This window comes from Antechinus flavipes, chromosome 4 (assembly GCF_016432865.1).
Source record: "Antechinus flavipes isolate AdamAnt ecotype Samford, QLD, Australia chromosome 4, AdamAnt_v2, whole genome shotgun sequence".
NCBI lineage: Eukaryota > Metazoa > Chordata > Mammalia > Dasyuromorphia > Dasyuridae > Antechinus > Antechinus flavipes.
In genome coordinates, this window is record NC_067401.1 from 107,877,657 (window position 1) to 107,890,256 (window position 12,600).

The following is a 12,600-nucleotide window of genomic DNA, read 5'->3' on the forward strand; positions in this document are numbered from 1 at the left end:
CAGATTCTTTTGATTCCCATTCCTATTTCCCATTCCATCAAGCCCTAGGCATTTCTTTACCTCAGTCCTTTCCTGGGCTTACTGGCAGCTGGAAGTTTTACAGGGGGATGGGGAAAGAAACAGATCTCATCAAAAGCTTTCATTATGTCACTCCCTTTGTCAAAAACCAGCCATGGGTTCCCACTGCCTATAGGATAAAATACAAACTCCTTAATGAGTTACTCAAGACTCTTTACTGTCTGGGTCCCACATATCTTCCAAACTAATCTCTTATTAGTGATGTGCTCACTCTTTTATGCAGACTCTTTACTCCAGCCAGATTGATCTAGTCACTGTTCCTCCGGCATGCAAATGTGTGTGTGTGTGTGTGTGTGTGTGTGTGTGTGTGTGTGTATGTGTGTGTGTATGTTCTTACTCCTCAGCTTTTTCAGTTTCCCCTCTGGAATGCTCTTCCCCCTCCCTCCAACTATTCAAATCTAAGACATCCTTCAGAGTACAGAATCAACAAGCCAAACAATCAATCAATCAACAAGCATTTATTAAGCATTTACCACATGCTAGGCACTGTGCTAAATGCTGAGGATACAAATGTTAAAAAAAAAAAAAAATTCAAGTTCTTCCTCCAGGAAGTCTTCCAACAAGTCCAAGAGAGGAGGGAATGTCTTCTTCCTCTCAGCTGCTGACTGGTGTTGACAGCAAGTGCTACTTATCGTCTATAATAAGGCATTTATTTAAAAAAAAAAGCATCATAGTATGATAGAAAGAACACTAGATTTGAATTCAGAAGTGATGTTTGAATCCTAATCTTCTTACTATCTTATGTCACCTATGACCTCAGTTTCCTCATCTGTAAAATGGAAGGATTGGGCCAGATTAACTTTAAGGTTCCTTGAAGCACTAAAGTCCCATAAATTGCCATTTTCATACACTGCCTTACATTATTGCCTATTATTTTTTATTTTCTGTATGTCATTGCTCTAAAAAGATCATAAGGTTCTTGAACGTAGGAACCTTGTTATACGCCACATTATCTTCTGATACTATCCTGATATAGTAGCCAGAACAATACTAGGATAAAGAGTAAATAGTCAACTAATATGTCATTTACTTTCCATGCCCTCTTTCTTTTAGCAGAAGAAACTGAGGCTGTTAAAAATGTCACCATCTTCTAATTACCTCAATGTCATACTCAACTTCTTAATCTCTCTTACCCCAAGTGGCCCTAAAGTTGTCAAATCTCATTTCTATTTCCACATAGATCCCATCTCTCCTCACACAGCTAGTGTCTGATTCAGGTCCTCATTGCCTCTCATCTGAACAATCGTAGAAGCAGAGAAGCATCCTATTTGGTCCATCTACCTCAAACCTCTCCCCACCCTAATCTATCCTTAAGAGAGCTGCCAAAATTGGATCTCAATTGAAAATCTGACCATGTCACTGCCCCTACCTCTTTTCAGTAAATTCTCCTACTCCCTCTTATTTCTAGGATTAAAAACAAACTCCTCTGCTTGGTACTTCAAGGCCTTTTTAACTGGCTCCTTCCTACTATTCTAGTTTTCTTATACATTCTTCTATCTCATGTACTTAATAATCCATCATTAACAGTTCTTCACATATGACTTTTCATCTTCTGTATCTGTGCCTTTACACTGGCATTCTTCCCCACCTCTAAGACCCAATTGAATGGCTACCTTCCTCATAAAGTCTTTCCTGATTCCACCAACTGAGAGTACTCTCCTTTCTAAAATCACCTTGCATTAAACTGTGTATATTCTGTATTTATTTGTTTATATATTGTCTACTCCATTGGAATACAAATTTGAGGGCAGACACTGTTTTGACTTTGTCTTTTTTCTTCCCCAATACTTGACAAAGTGACTAGTATATAGTAGATTCTCTTGATTGATTGATTGATTTATCCCCAAATCAGATAACATGTCAAAAACAGGGACTGAAACTGAGCCATAGATCATTCCAACTGCTTGGTTTTAAGGGTGAGGAAACTGAGGTCCAGAGAGAAGACATTATTAGCCTAAGAAAATATAACTAGCCTTTATGTAGCTCTTTAAGGTTTGAAAAGTGCTTTATATAGATTATCTTATTTGATCCTCACAACAATGCTGGGAAGTAGGTGTTATTATTATCTCATTTTTCAGATGAAGAAATTGAGGCACAAAGAAGTAAAGTGGCTCATCCAAGATCACACAGCTAATATGTGTCTGAGACCACTTTTGACCTGATCTGGATCTAAGTCCAGTATTCCATGCTCAGCTATACATTGTCAACTCACACGATGACAGAGGCAAAGAATATTCAGGAATTTTTCCACCAGATTACATTACCTATTATTCCACCAATGGCCAGTGTCCTTCCTATTTTGCATCCTTTCTGGATTTCTATTCTCTCATTTTGCCAGGGGAAAGAAATGAAAAATCTCGGAAGAAAAATTTTAAGAATCACCAACTACAATAAGAATCTTTGAATTTTCTCTTTGAGTAGTGTGGGACAACTCAGGAGCAACCAGGACAAATGTCCTTAAGAACGGGTCACTGGGTTCAGCATCCAGGAGCTAATACCACTTTGGCACTTCTCCACCCAATTTTCAAAGATAACACAGATTTCTCTTCAAGCATTTAAGCAAATGTCCTATTGCCTTCTGGGGCATGTTTTACACCAAGCTCTCTAAAGACTCTCCTAATCTACTGTCTTTTCCCAAAGCCACTCCCACCCCAACCTAACTTCCGATTCTTGCCCAAGATGAATGAAGCAGCAGCAGTAGCTGCTACAGAGAAACTAACTGAATTTGCCAGGAATAGCTAGAGATTTCCATCCCTGGATTTAAGACCTTTAATCCCAGGGAGGCTGGCTGGCTGGAAGACACATTTATTTCAATACGATCACAATTTTGTTAAATGGGCTTGAAGAGAGCAGAGAGGGATGAAGTTCTAGCCCCTGGAGATGACAGAGGTTAATAAAAGTCGTTGGAGAAATTAAATGTGGAGGAAGGGAAAAAGTCAGAAGGTTGAAGGGTTGGGGGGCCAAGAGAGAGAAGAAAAATGTGATCTTCAGCCCCATCTGGCACAAATAGAGCAGCATTTCTCCCAAGAGCTCAAAGCACTTAACGATAGCTCACTGTCTTGTGTATCTGGGGTGGGAAGCTATCACAGCTGGAAAACGGAGGCATCCAACTGAGAAGGGACCTGGGTCACACAGTGGGAGATCTGAATGCAACTCAGGAATGGCATCATGCTTAGATGGGAAGGGCCCTGGAAAGGGAATCAGGAACCTGGGTTCTAGTCTCAGCTCTGCTATTCGATCACTGGATAAATCACATAGCCCAGTCTGGGTCTATTTCTTCATCTTTCAAATAAGTGGATTGGGCTAGATGCAAGGACTCCTAGAATTCTGAATCATCCTCTGCTTTCTCAAGATCCTTGCTATGGTTTACCTATTCCATTCATTTCTGTTATAACATTGGAGTGTGTTGAGCATCCATTGTATGGCTTACAACCTGTGATCTCCATTGTCATCACCTAAGTATGGTTCTGTCCTTCCACTGCATTCACATCCCCTTCCTGCACATGAAGACCATACAGAGAGAGAATGAGAAAAACAAAAGCTGATCCTTAAAAGAGCTTCTAATTCCCACTGATGCTAAAAGAGAAATAATGTAGTACTCTATACAGGTGGATAAACCATGGGAGTTGCATGTCCACATATGTAGACACTAGAATGTATAATTGAGTACATAATAGGTTTGTAGTAAGGATGACATTTGTATGTGTGCATAAGTAAAAGAAGGAGAAGGAAGAAGAAAAAGAAGAAAAGCATTGATCTTAAGTGCCCTTCCTTCCACTCACACAAGCATTCATCCATAGTCTTGTCCTCCCCTGAACAAGGACAGGTCTCTGGAATTATTCTGGATGGCTGATTTGTCTTCTTCAGAAGAACTGCATTCACATCTCAGTTCTTCTATTTACTAGCTGTGTGAATTTTTTTCTCTGACCTCAAGTTCATGAGCTGCAAAATGGAGATCATAACCTCCAAAGTACCTCCCAGTTTTAAGATTCTATAATTCTTTGATGCTATACATGCTCATATTTATGTGTATTTTCTTGTGTAGATTTGGGTCAAATACGTGTTAAAAGCATAAGGATGAGTCTTAATGACTTCTATGTGGGTCTCCTTAGTGCCTTCTATATGTGCTAAGATTTTTATAAAATTTTGGCTCAATTGATCCTCACAATCCTGGGAGATAAGTGCTATTATTTTCCCCATTTTACATATGAGGAAACTGAGGCAAACATGTTGATTGACTTGCCCAAAGCCACAGTGTCTGAGGAAGGATTTGAACTAAGGTCCTCTTAACTCTAGATACCAGGATCTCCTGTAAACTTAGCTGCCCCAGAAGTAGCACCTCAAGGAGATATGTTTTCCATCTGAATCTGACTCTGTACACTGATGGGGTATCTGTTTTGGGGTTCCTAGCAGTTTGATGGGCACAAAGGAGGAAAGTTCTGGAAGAATGAGAAAACAATGAATCTGGGAAATGAGTTTTTGCTCTATACCCAGTGTTCTAGGTTCCTTTATTCTCATTAATCCTAAATGTTTCATTTCCCTTTCTAATGCCAGGACTTAGGGCAAAAAAGACAGGCTTTCATTTCTCCCATTGTAACTCTTCTTTCTCTTCTTCTTCCCCGCTCCCATCCAACTTCAAGACTTATAAGGATATCCTTTATTAAATCCTGATTGTAGCTGGGGAAATCCCTGAGGGAAGGATAGGCCTTTCTTCCCAGAGACCTATGACAAAGGATACCAGGACCTGGAAGAATAGGAGCCCATAAGAGGAAACATCCTTTCTCTCCACTCTAAAGGGAATTGGTAAGAACTACCTATCTCAGTCCATTGACCCCAGATAGAACCAGGCCCTGGAAAAGCACTCCTGTGATAGGCAACTGAGAAATCTGAAATTTAAAAGTTTTCACCCTCACCCTGCATACAAAAGACTGTTTTCAGATGTTTTATATATTGCAGCAATTTAGGACCCAGGAAAAAAAGAGACTGATACAAGGCAGGAGACTGGAGTGATAAGCTGGGGAGAGAACTGGGGCATACTAGGGGGGAAAGGTAAAGATTAGGGAGACATTAAGGGGAAGGGCAGGAACTAAGGGGAAACTAGGACAGGGAGGAATGGAGACTGGGGAGCAAGGCTGGGTCTGGGGGATACTGGAGGAGAAGGCTAGAACTGAAAAGAGGAGGGACATAGAGAAATAGCCATTGGCTCAGGAAAGTCCAAACTAGACCACTTTCCACTCATTGTGGGGTACATAAGGCAAAGAATAGGAGAAGCTTACCACATTCCTCTTCTACAGCTGGTATAGTAACTTCAAATTTGGCAATGATATTCTACATAAGGTACAAGAGTCAGTCTATTATAAATATAACTCCCAGTCTTTACTCAGCCAAGGCCAAGCTACTTTAGAAGTTGATCATGACAAGGGGTGAGTTGGGATGGCCTGAGGAGATAGGGGTTGACTTTATTATGGAAGTCCTCCCAGCTGCTCAGGGATCTACATCAGGGCAGGCAACCTGGTCTCTACCTCTGCCAGAATCTAGATTTGTTCCCAGACACTGAAATGCAAACATTTGTAAAGCATTTTGTAAACCTTAAATCACTATATAATTGCTATTGTAATTATTATAAAACCAACAGATGAAAAGAGACAAGTTCTAGCTTTCCCCAGTAGCCTTAGCCTCCTTCACTTTGTCATCCTTAAGCCCATTCCAGAGGTTCCTTTAGGATCTATGATCCTTTGACCTTTTAAGAGCTATTTTCTGAAAGATTTTGCCCTTTCCTTTCTGTGTCTGTCAAAATCTGAATCACTATTCTTAGGTGCATAATATCTGGCACTAGTAGGTACTAAATAAATAATAACAAATCTTTAGTGACAATCTGATCATCCCTGGTGGTAAAAGGGTGGGAAGGGTACTTGGGTACAAAGTTGAGGAAGTGGCAATGGGAGTTGGGAGAGAGAAAATTGAACTATACCGAGGAACGTAAGAAGGATCTGGTCACCCCAATATCCAGTTATCTCCAGGTGATTCAATGGAAAGGAAAGACAATTCTGTTACCAAAAAAGGACAGTGATACAAATGGTCAAATCAATTAATTGTCAACTAACAAGTATTGTGATATGTCCAATTGGGTGCTGTGAAGATGCAAAGATACCCAAGGAATAAAAGGCATAGTTCCTACTTAAAGTGGGCACTTAATTCAGTCACATACAATTGGAACCAAGGGTGAGAATCTGGAACTCTCTAAGCACTGAGGTTCCACACCCCCAAAAAGAAAAAAACTTCAGAATAATGAGGGATATGCATCCAAAAGGAAGAGAGAGAAGAGATTTTCCCCAACTCCTCTCCAATAAAAAACAAAAACAGCCCTCCAGGAGAATAGAAATCCAAAGCTTTCCATGCCAAGCTGGGGAAAAAAAATGCCTTCCAGGGGTAGGTGGGAAAAGGGGCACATCATCTCCTACTTCCTTGCCCATGCATACCTAGGTCCAGTTCAATGAATGACCTGAAGATTAGTTTCTAAAAACCTCATCAGCAAAGGAGGGAAGGAGGAAGATACAGAAAAAGATCAGGAATAGAAGCCAGCAGGGGTCTTTTTTGTGCTTTCTTCCTATCTACCCTCCTCCCCGTCCCTAGCACCCCAAACCCATCTCAGAGACTGGGATGATCAGGGTAGGCTGTGTTGGAGGAAGAGAGTCATCAACCCTTCTTGCCTTTCTCCCTGTGGATGCTACAGCATATAAAGAAAGGGTTGAATCCTGAGATTTCAGAATGTCCTCATCCCTGCCCCCCTTTACTGCTCCCCCACAGTCAGCACCCTAAAGCACCAACTCAAAGAGCCCTTGGAGGCCTGGGGGGCTACCTTTGGAGGTAGCTCCAGCCCCCAGTGAGCCTGTCATCCCACATTGCTCTGATTAGCTCTAATCTTTCTTTTTCAATTTCTCCTCCCTGAGACCGGGGAGTGAGAAAATCTCCCAGAAAATGAATAAATATTTCAATTTTCAGCGCAATCAGTCTGAGGAGCCGGCGCATGATGGAAACGGGGGGAAGGATAATGGTTTTCATTTAGATAAGATACAGAAAATTATTTAGTGAAAAATGAAGATTGATGAAGCCCATTGAAATTTTTTAAATGCGAATTTTATTTCTCCTCCAGTTGTGTGTCCCCTTCTCTCTCTTCCTTATCCTACTAGCTGCTCTTCTTTCCCCATCTCTTCTTACCCCCACCATGGGGACTCCCTGAATACCCACCATTCCTTTTCCTTCACATTGCCCAACCCCCCATATCAGTCTTCTCCTTCTAAGGGCAGAGATCATGGAATCTGAAGATTGCTCTGAATTCTAAATCCACCCAAGGTAGAGTTACCCCATTGCTTCCTTATGCCACACACACACCAACAACTCCCCAGCAATCCACAGCCCTCCTTCCTCATAATTCTTCCTTAACTGTATTTGACTTTCCCCCCTTTACCAAAAAGAACTACCCCCCCCAATACCACAATAAAATGCACAACACATTTATATAGAGTTGTCTTTGCCTCTTGTTTGGGGGTAGTGGTGGTAGAGGAGGCCAACATAGAAACACACATACACACCTTCCAACAAGGGGAGTAGGGAGGGAAAGAAGGAGGGAGGAAAGGAGGGGGGAGGGGGGAAAAGAGAGAGAGAGAAAGAGAAAGAGAGAGAGAGAGAGAGAGAGAGAGAGAGAGAGAGAGAGAGAGAGAGAGAGAGAGAGAGAACGTGCTTTTTCTCTCTGACCATTTCCGTCCTCGATGCAATCCACATGTCTCTCCTATTTGCAAGCTGTGCTTTTGTTCCTAGAGGCTCAGACACATCCATGTTGCTGGTATGTGGGGGGTGGGGGGGAAGAGGGGAATGGACATGGCACAGAAACTCCTCCCCCATAACCCCTAAGCACAGAGCCAGGCAGCCATTCCTCCCCCCAGCCTGTCCCCTCCCTCTTCAGCAGTCTGGTTGAGCAAAGTCAGAACTTAAGTCATCTTTCCAACTTTTTGCTAACTGGACAGGCTGGGCCCTAGCTCTGGCCTTGGTCTCCCTCTCCTCCTCAGGATCAGCCCTACCCCCACCCATGTGCTGTCTCTCCCCTCCAGAGTGGGTTGGGGAGAGAGGGTCTGATTCACTTTGGAAGGAGAGCAGGGAATCAGGCCTCCCCCAGCCCATCCCTAGCCAATTTTTGTTTTCAGAACTAGGAAGGAGGAATACTCCACTCCACAAACGTATAAACATAGAGATAACTCGGTGGGAAGAGAAAATCTCCGATCCACCATCCTAACCTAGAGAATACCTTCACCTCCTCCCCCAATTCCATCACCAGAAATAAATAAATAAAAGATCATTCCCTCCATTTTGCAGTGTATTTCATGTCTCTGTAGGTATATGCATATATGTCTATAGGTCTGAATCTCTTTGTCCTCTCTCTCTCTTTCTTAAGGGGGTATCTATAGATGTCTCTGTATATTCATATATGTGTAAACCTACGTCTGTAGATGTGTTTATTTGTATCTATTTCATGGAGCACATGTGACTTGGGAAGGAGAATCGGAACGTAACTATGTATTGGTATGTATGTGTTAGTGTGTGGGTATCTGTGTCTAGGTGCATCTCAGTATGTGTCCGTGTCAGTCTGGGTCTGGGTCTTAAGTTCTTGTGTCACTCTATATCTCAGTCTAGTCTTTATGGATTTCTGTATCTTGGTTGGACTCTGTATCTGCCTCTCCGTGTATGTATCTGTCTGCTCGACTGAGTATGTGTCTCAGTGTGTCTGTGTGTCTCAGTGTCTATATGTGTGACTCATTGTCTGTCTCGGTATGGCCAGATCTGTGTATCTGTTTGATCCCTTACAACCAGACCCATTGGGCCAAGCCTGCTACTCCACAGGTCTTTGTCCCAGTTAAGATTCTCTCTGAAGAAGGGTCACTGTGACACCCTTCCCCTTTTCCTATATCCACCCCTTATGACCAGAGAATTGACACAAGTCATGAGTATCTTCCTCTGCCCTCTAGTGAGGACCACAGACTCCAGGGTAAGCCCCCTCATTTCTCACTCATTTTCTAAGTCAGTCTTAAGTAAACAGAAGGTATCAACACTCCCCAAAACTGCAAAATTGGGGGAAGGAGACTGGCAACCCACTCCTATCAAAATAAATAATTACCCAATTTCTGTGGCAGAAATATTAACCAGAGCTTCCTCAACTCTCCCCACCATACTCAAGCCAGCTCTAGGGCTGTGGTTTCAGATTCTCCTGTACCCCATTCTCATCCCCACCCCCAAGGTTCCACCAGAAGTAGGAAGGCAGCTCTACATCTAAGGGGGGGCTTCCAGAATTAACTGCCCCCACAAAAAGCAAGACCCCTCCCATATTCCAATATCCGGGACAACAGAAAATCCTTGAGCCTTTCTTTAGCTAGGACCCAGGCATGCTGGATTTTGGCCACATTCAGGACTGGTTTCCAGGTTTATGGACTGTAAGTCCTCCAATCCTGGGAGATGTAAAGATCACTTTGTCCTATCCGATCTTTACTCCCAGCCCCACCATCATCCCCAAGCCCTTTGGTCCTCCGGGCTCCATCGCTCTGCATAGCCAGAAAAAGCAAGTTGGAGAAATCAAATGGGAAACTCATCCCCTTCCTCTGCGCTCCGTTCGCCCCCTCCCGCGAGGTTCCACGACCTCCGCCTCCTTGCCCACCTCGTGGCCTCCCCTGTTCCATCGCCACCTTCGTCCCCAAGCTGGGAGAAAAGTGGGGAGGGTGTAACCGGACTACTCCCCCATCGTTTCCGCGAACCCCGTCCTGTGCTCAGCCCTCACCCCCAGAAGGAGGAGGTTGGGGGGGGGTCCGGAGGCGTCGGGTGAGGGAACAAGGAATCATGTAGGGTGGGATTCGGGAGGGGGGAGGTTCTTACCTTGAGAGAAAGTGTCGGAGAGAGTGAGGAGCCAGACAAGAAGGCTCAGCATGCTGTCCGTCCGCCGTCTGCCCGCCCGCCCGCCCGCGGCTGGGGCCCGGAGTTGGCGAGTGAGAGAGGGAGAGAGAGAGGAGAGGGCTGGGGGGAGGAGGGGGAGCCCTGGGGCCCGCCCCCCGCCCGCCCCCCGCCCCCTACACACACACACACACACACACACACACACACACACACACACACACACACACACACACTTCTCTCTCTCTCTTTCTCTCTCTCTCTTTCTCTCTCTCTCTCTTTCTCTCTCTCTCGCTTCCCCTTCTTCTCGTCCCCCTCCTTCTCTTCCTCCTCCTCCCTGCTTCTCTCTAATCCCCCTTTCTGCCTCACTTTGTCTCTTGCTCTCTGTGTCTCGCTGAGTCTCTGTGTCTCTTTCCCTCTCTTTCCTCTTCCCCTCCCTCCTTCCCTCTTCCTGACGTCTACTTTTCCTCCGACGGCACCTCCCACATTACCCTCCTCCTCCCCCTCCCCTTTAAAAAGAAAAAAACCCCACCAAATCCTTACAACCTCGCCGAAACAGGGATCGAGGGAAAGAGAGCGCGCGAGAGAATGGGGAAGCAAAAGAAGGAGAAAGAAAAGGAAAAGGCGGAACCATTGAAAACGCTGGGCGGGGGTGAGGAGGTGGGGGTTGCAGACCTTCCCCCTTCCCCCCTCCCCCCTCCGGATCTTTTCTGCCTTGGGGCTCCCGGGAGGGGGTTAAGAGGGTTCCAGGGAAGGGAGCTGGATTGCCTCTTCTTCCTGGAGTGGGGATGAGAGAGTCTAGACAGAGTGTGAAAATGATAAGAGGAAGCAAATTCTTTAAAGGAGTTGGGAAGCTTGGGAATACTTTCCTACCCCAATCCTGTTCTAACCTTTTGGGAAAAGAAGCGTGGAATCCAGATTTCCAATTCCCGGTAAATGCTCTTGAAAGCCAGGACGCATGCACCCCCTCTCCCGAATTCCCATCCCCGAAGATAACGGGGCTCAACTCCGAGTCCAAGCTTCTCTGTGCCAAACTCGAGGGGCTGCTTCACCCCCGTCAGCTGCATTGCAGGGCAAGTTAAACGCTGTTGGTGCCACCAGGATGAGGAAGAGTGGCACCTAATTACGGGGGCCTTCCGACACCTTTTCCTTTCTTCCGCTGGTCCCCTACTCCACGCTAAGAGAAGCAGACTCGAACCTTTTTTAAAAGGCCATGCATGAATAGTCGTTTATGATGTATTGGAGAAAACGGGAGGATCTCTAAGCACCCATGAATCTGGCTTCCCTTCAGAGCACAGATAGAAACTGGGAAGGGTGGGGATTCCGAGAAAGAAAAGAGAGGGTGCTGCACTCCGGAACCCAGGAACCCAGTGCCCTCTATTACGAACCATGTGGCACCACTTTCCTTTCTCTCCCCATCGCGGTGTTTAACTCGCAGCCCGGTGCGCCGGCGGAGCTAAAGATTCCCGGGGAACTCGGACTCCTGGGTTCCAAGGATCTGCAGCTCTAGGACAGAAGCGAAAAGGAAGGAGGAGGGGGAGCAAGGTGGTATATAGAAGTCTCAGAAATTGCACAACTTTGCAAATGCTGAAGTGAACCAGAGAGGCTTAGGCCTTCTTTCTTCCTCTGTTTCCAGCTCTCCAATCCCCCCACCTCTGCCCCGGCCTCATCTTTTCAATTCAAGTGCTTTTAGGAATGGCCGTCCGCTTTTCCATTCGTACGCGTGGCTGTCGGCTGCCCTCTGCTGATCGACGGTCGCTACTGCCTCCATTTCACCTCAAGGCCCCATCACTAACCCTTGGGCCTCATGTTCTTTTCCCTATAGAATTAAAATCGTGCCACCTACCTCTCAGCCCTGGGAAGGAGCATGGAGATGAAGGTGGGGGCCGAGAGGAGTTAGATTATTTTCAGTAAGTTGAGAAAGTGTTGAAGGGAGGATTAAGCACCCCAGCCTAAGTACACCAATCTGGGTTACCGTTTCAATATCAGTCCCAAATTCATTCATTCCTTATAAAAGAAGAGTTCTAAGGATCGTGTATACCACACACCTGCCACCCTGAAAACAAATAAAGGAGATTTCCCTAACTTGCTACTAATAGCTAAAGCAGATTACCTCCTCCCTTTCAGCCCTCCCCCAACCCCTACCCATCTTTCCAACCTCTTCCCAGGTTCCTTCATCCTACCCCCTCTCTGTACTGTATCACCCTACATCCAGAATCTTTCCCCTTGACTTCAATTCCTTTTCCCTTTGCCTTACAGATTTCATTTATCCCAATTCCGTCTAGCCAACTAGGGCTGAACATATGATAAATAAACAAATCCTAACTTTCTATCTCTCATGATGCCCTGTGGTTGAAGCTTGGGATTTCCTTCCTTCCCCTATGTCCTTCAAGATTTCTTTTCTAGTTCTTCCCAAGATTTAGCTACACTTTCCTTTCTTATGAATCTTTCCCCACTCCTTGGGTAAAAAAACAAACAAACAAACCTCAACCCACTCTCAAAGTCCTAGTGTTTAGTGTTGCCAAATTATCTGTCTTTGGTTTACCAAATTATCTGTCTTGTCTAGGGATAGAGCCTGTGTTCCCCATC

The 12,600-nt window shown here is 44.9% G+C and overlaps 1 protein-coding gene across 4 annotated transcripts in view; it reads right to left on the reverse strand.

Moving 5' to 3' along the window:
- Positions 1 to 10,175, reverse strand: part of KIRREL1 (kirre like nephrin family adhesion molecule 1) — a 158,998-nt gene extending 148,823 nt beyond the window's left edge. For all 4 annotated transcript variants that reach the window (XM_051993716.1, XM_051993714.1, XM_051993715.1 and 1 more), the window contains exon 1: positions 9,997 to 10,175. In XM_051993716.1, the coding sequence (XP_051849676.1) occupies positions 9,997 to 10,048 (52 nt within the window). In that variant the 5' untranslated portion in view covers positions 10,049 to 10,175. The remainder of the gene's footprint in view (positions 1 to 9,996) is intronic.
- Positions 10,176 to 12,600: the final 2,425 nt, after the last annotated feature.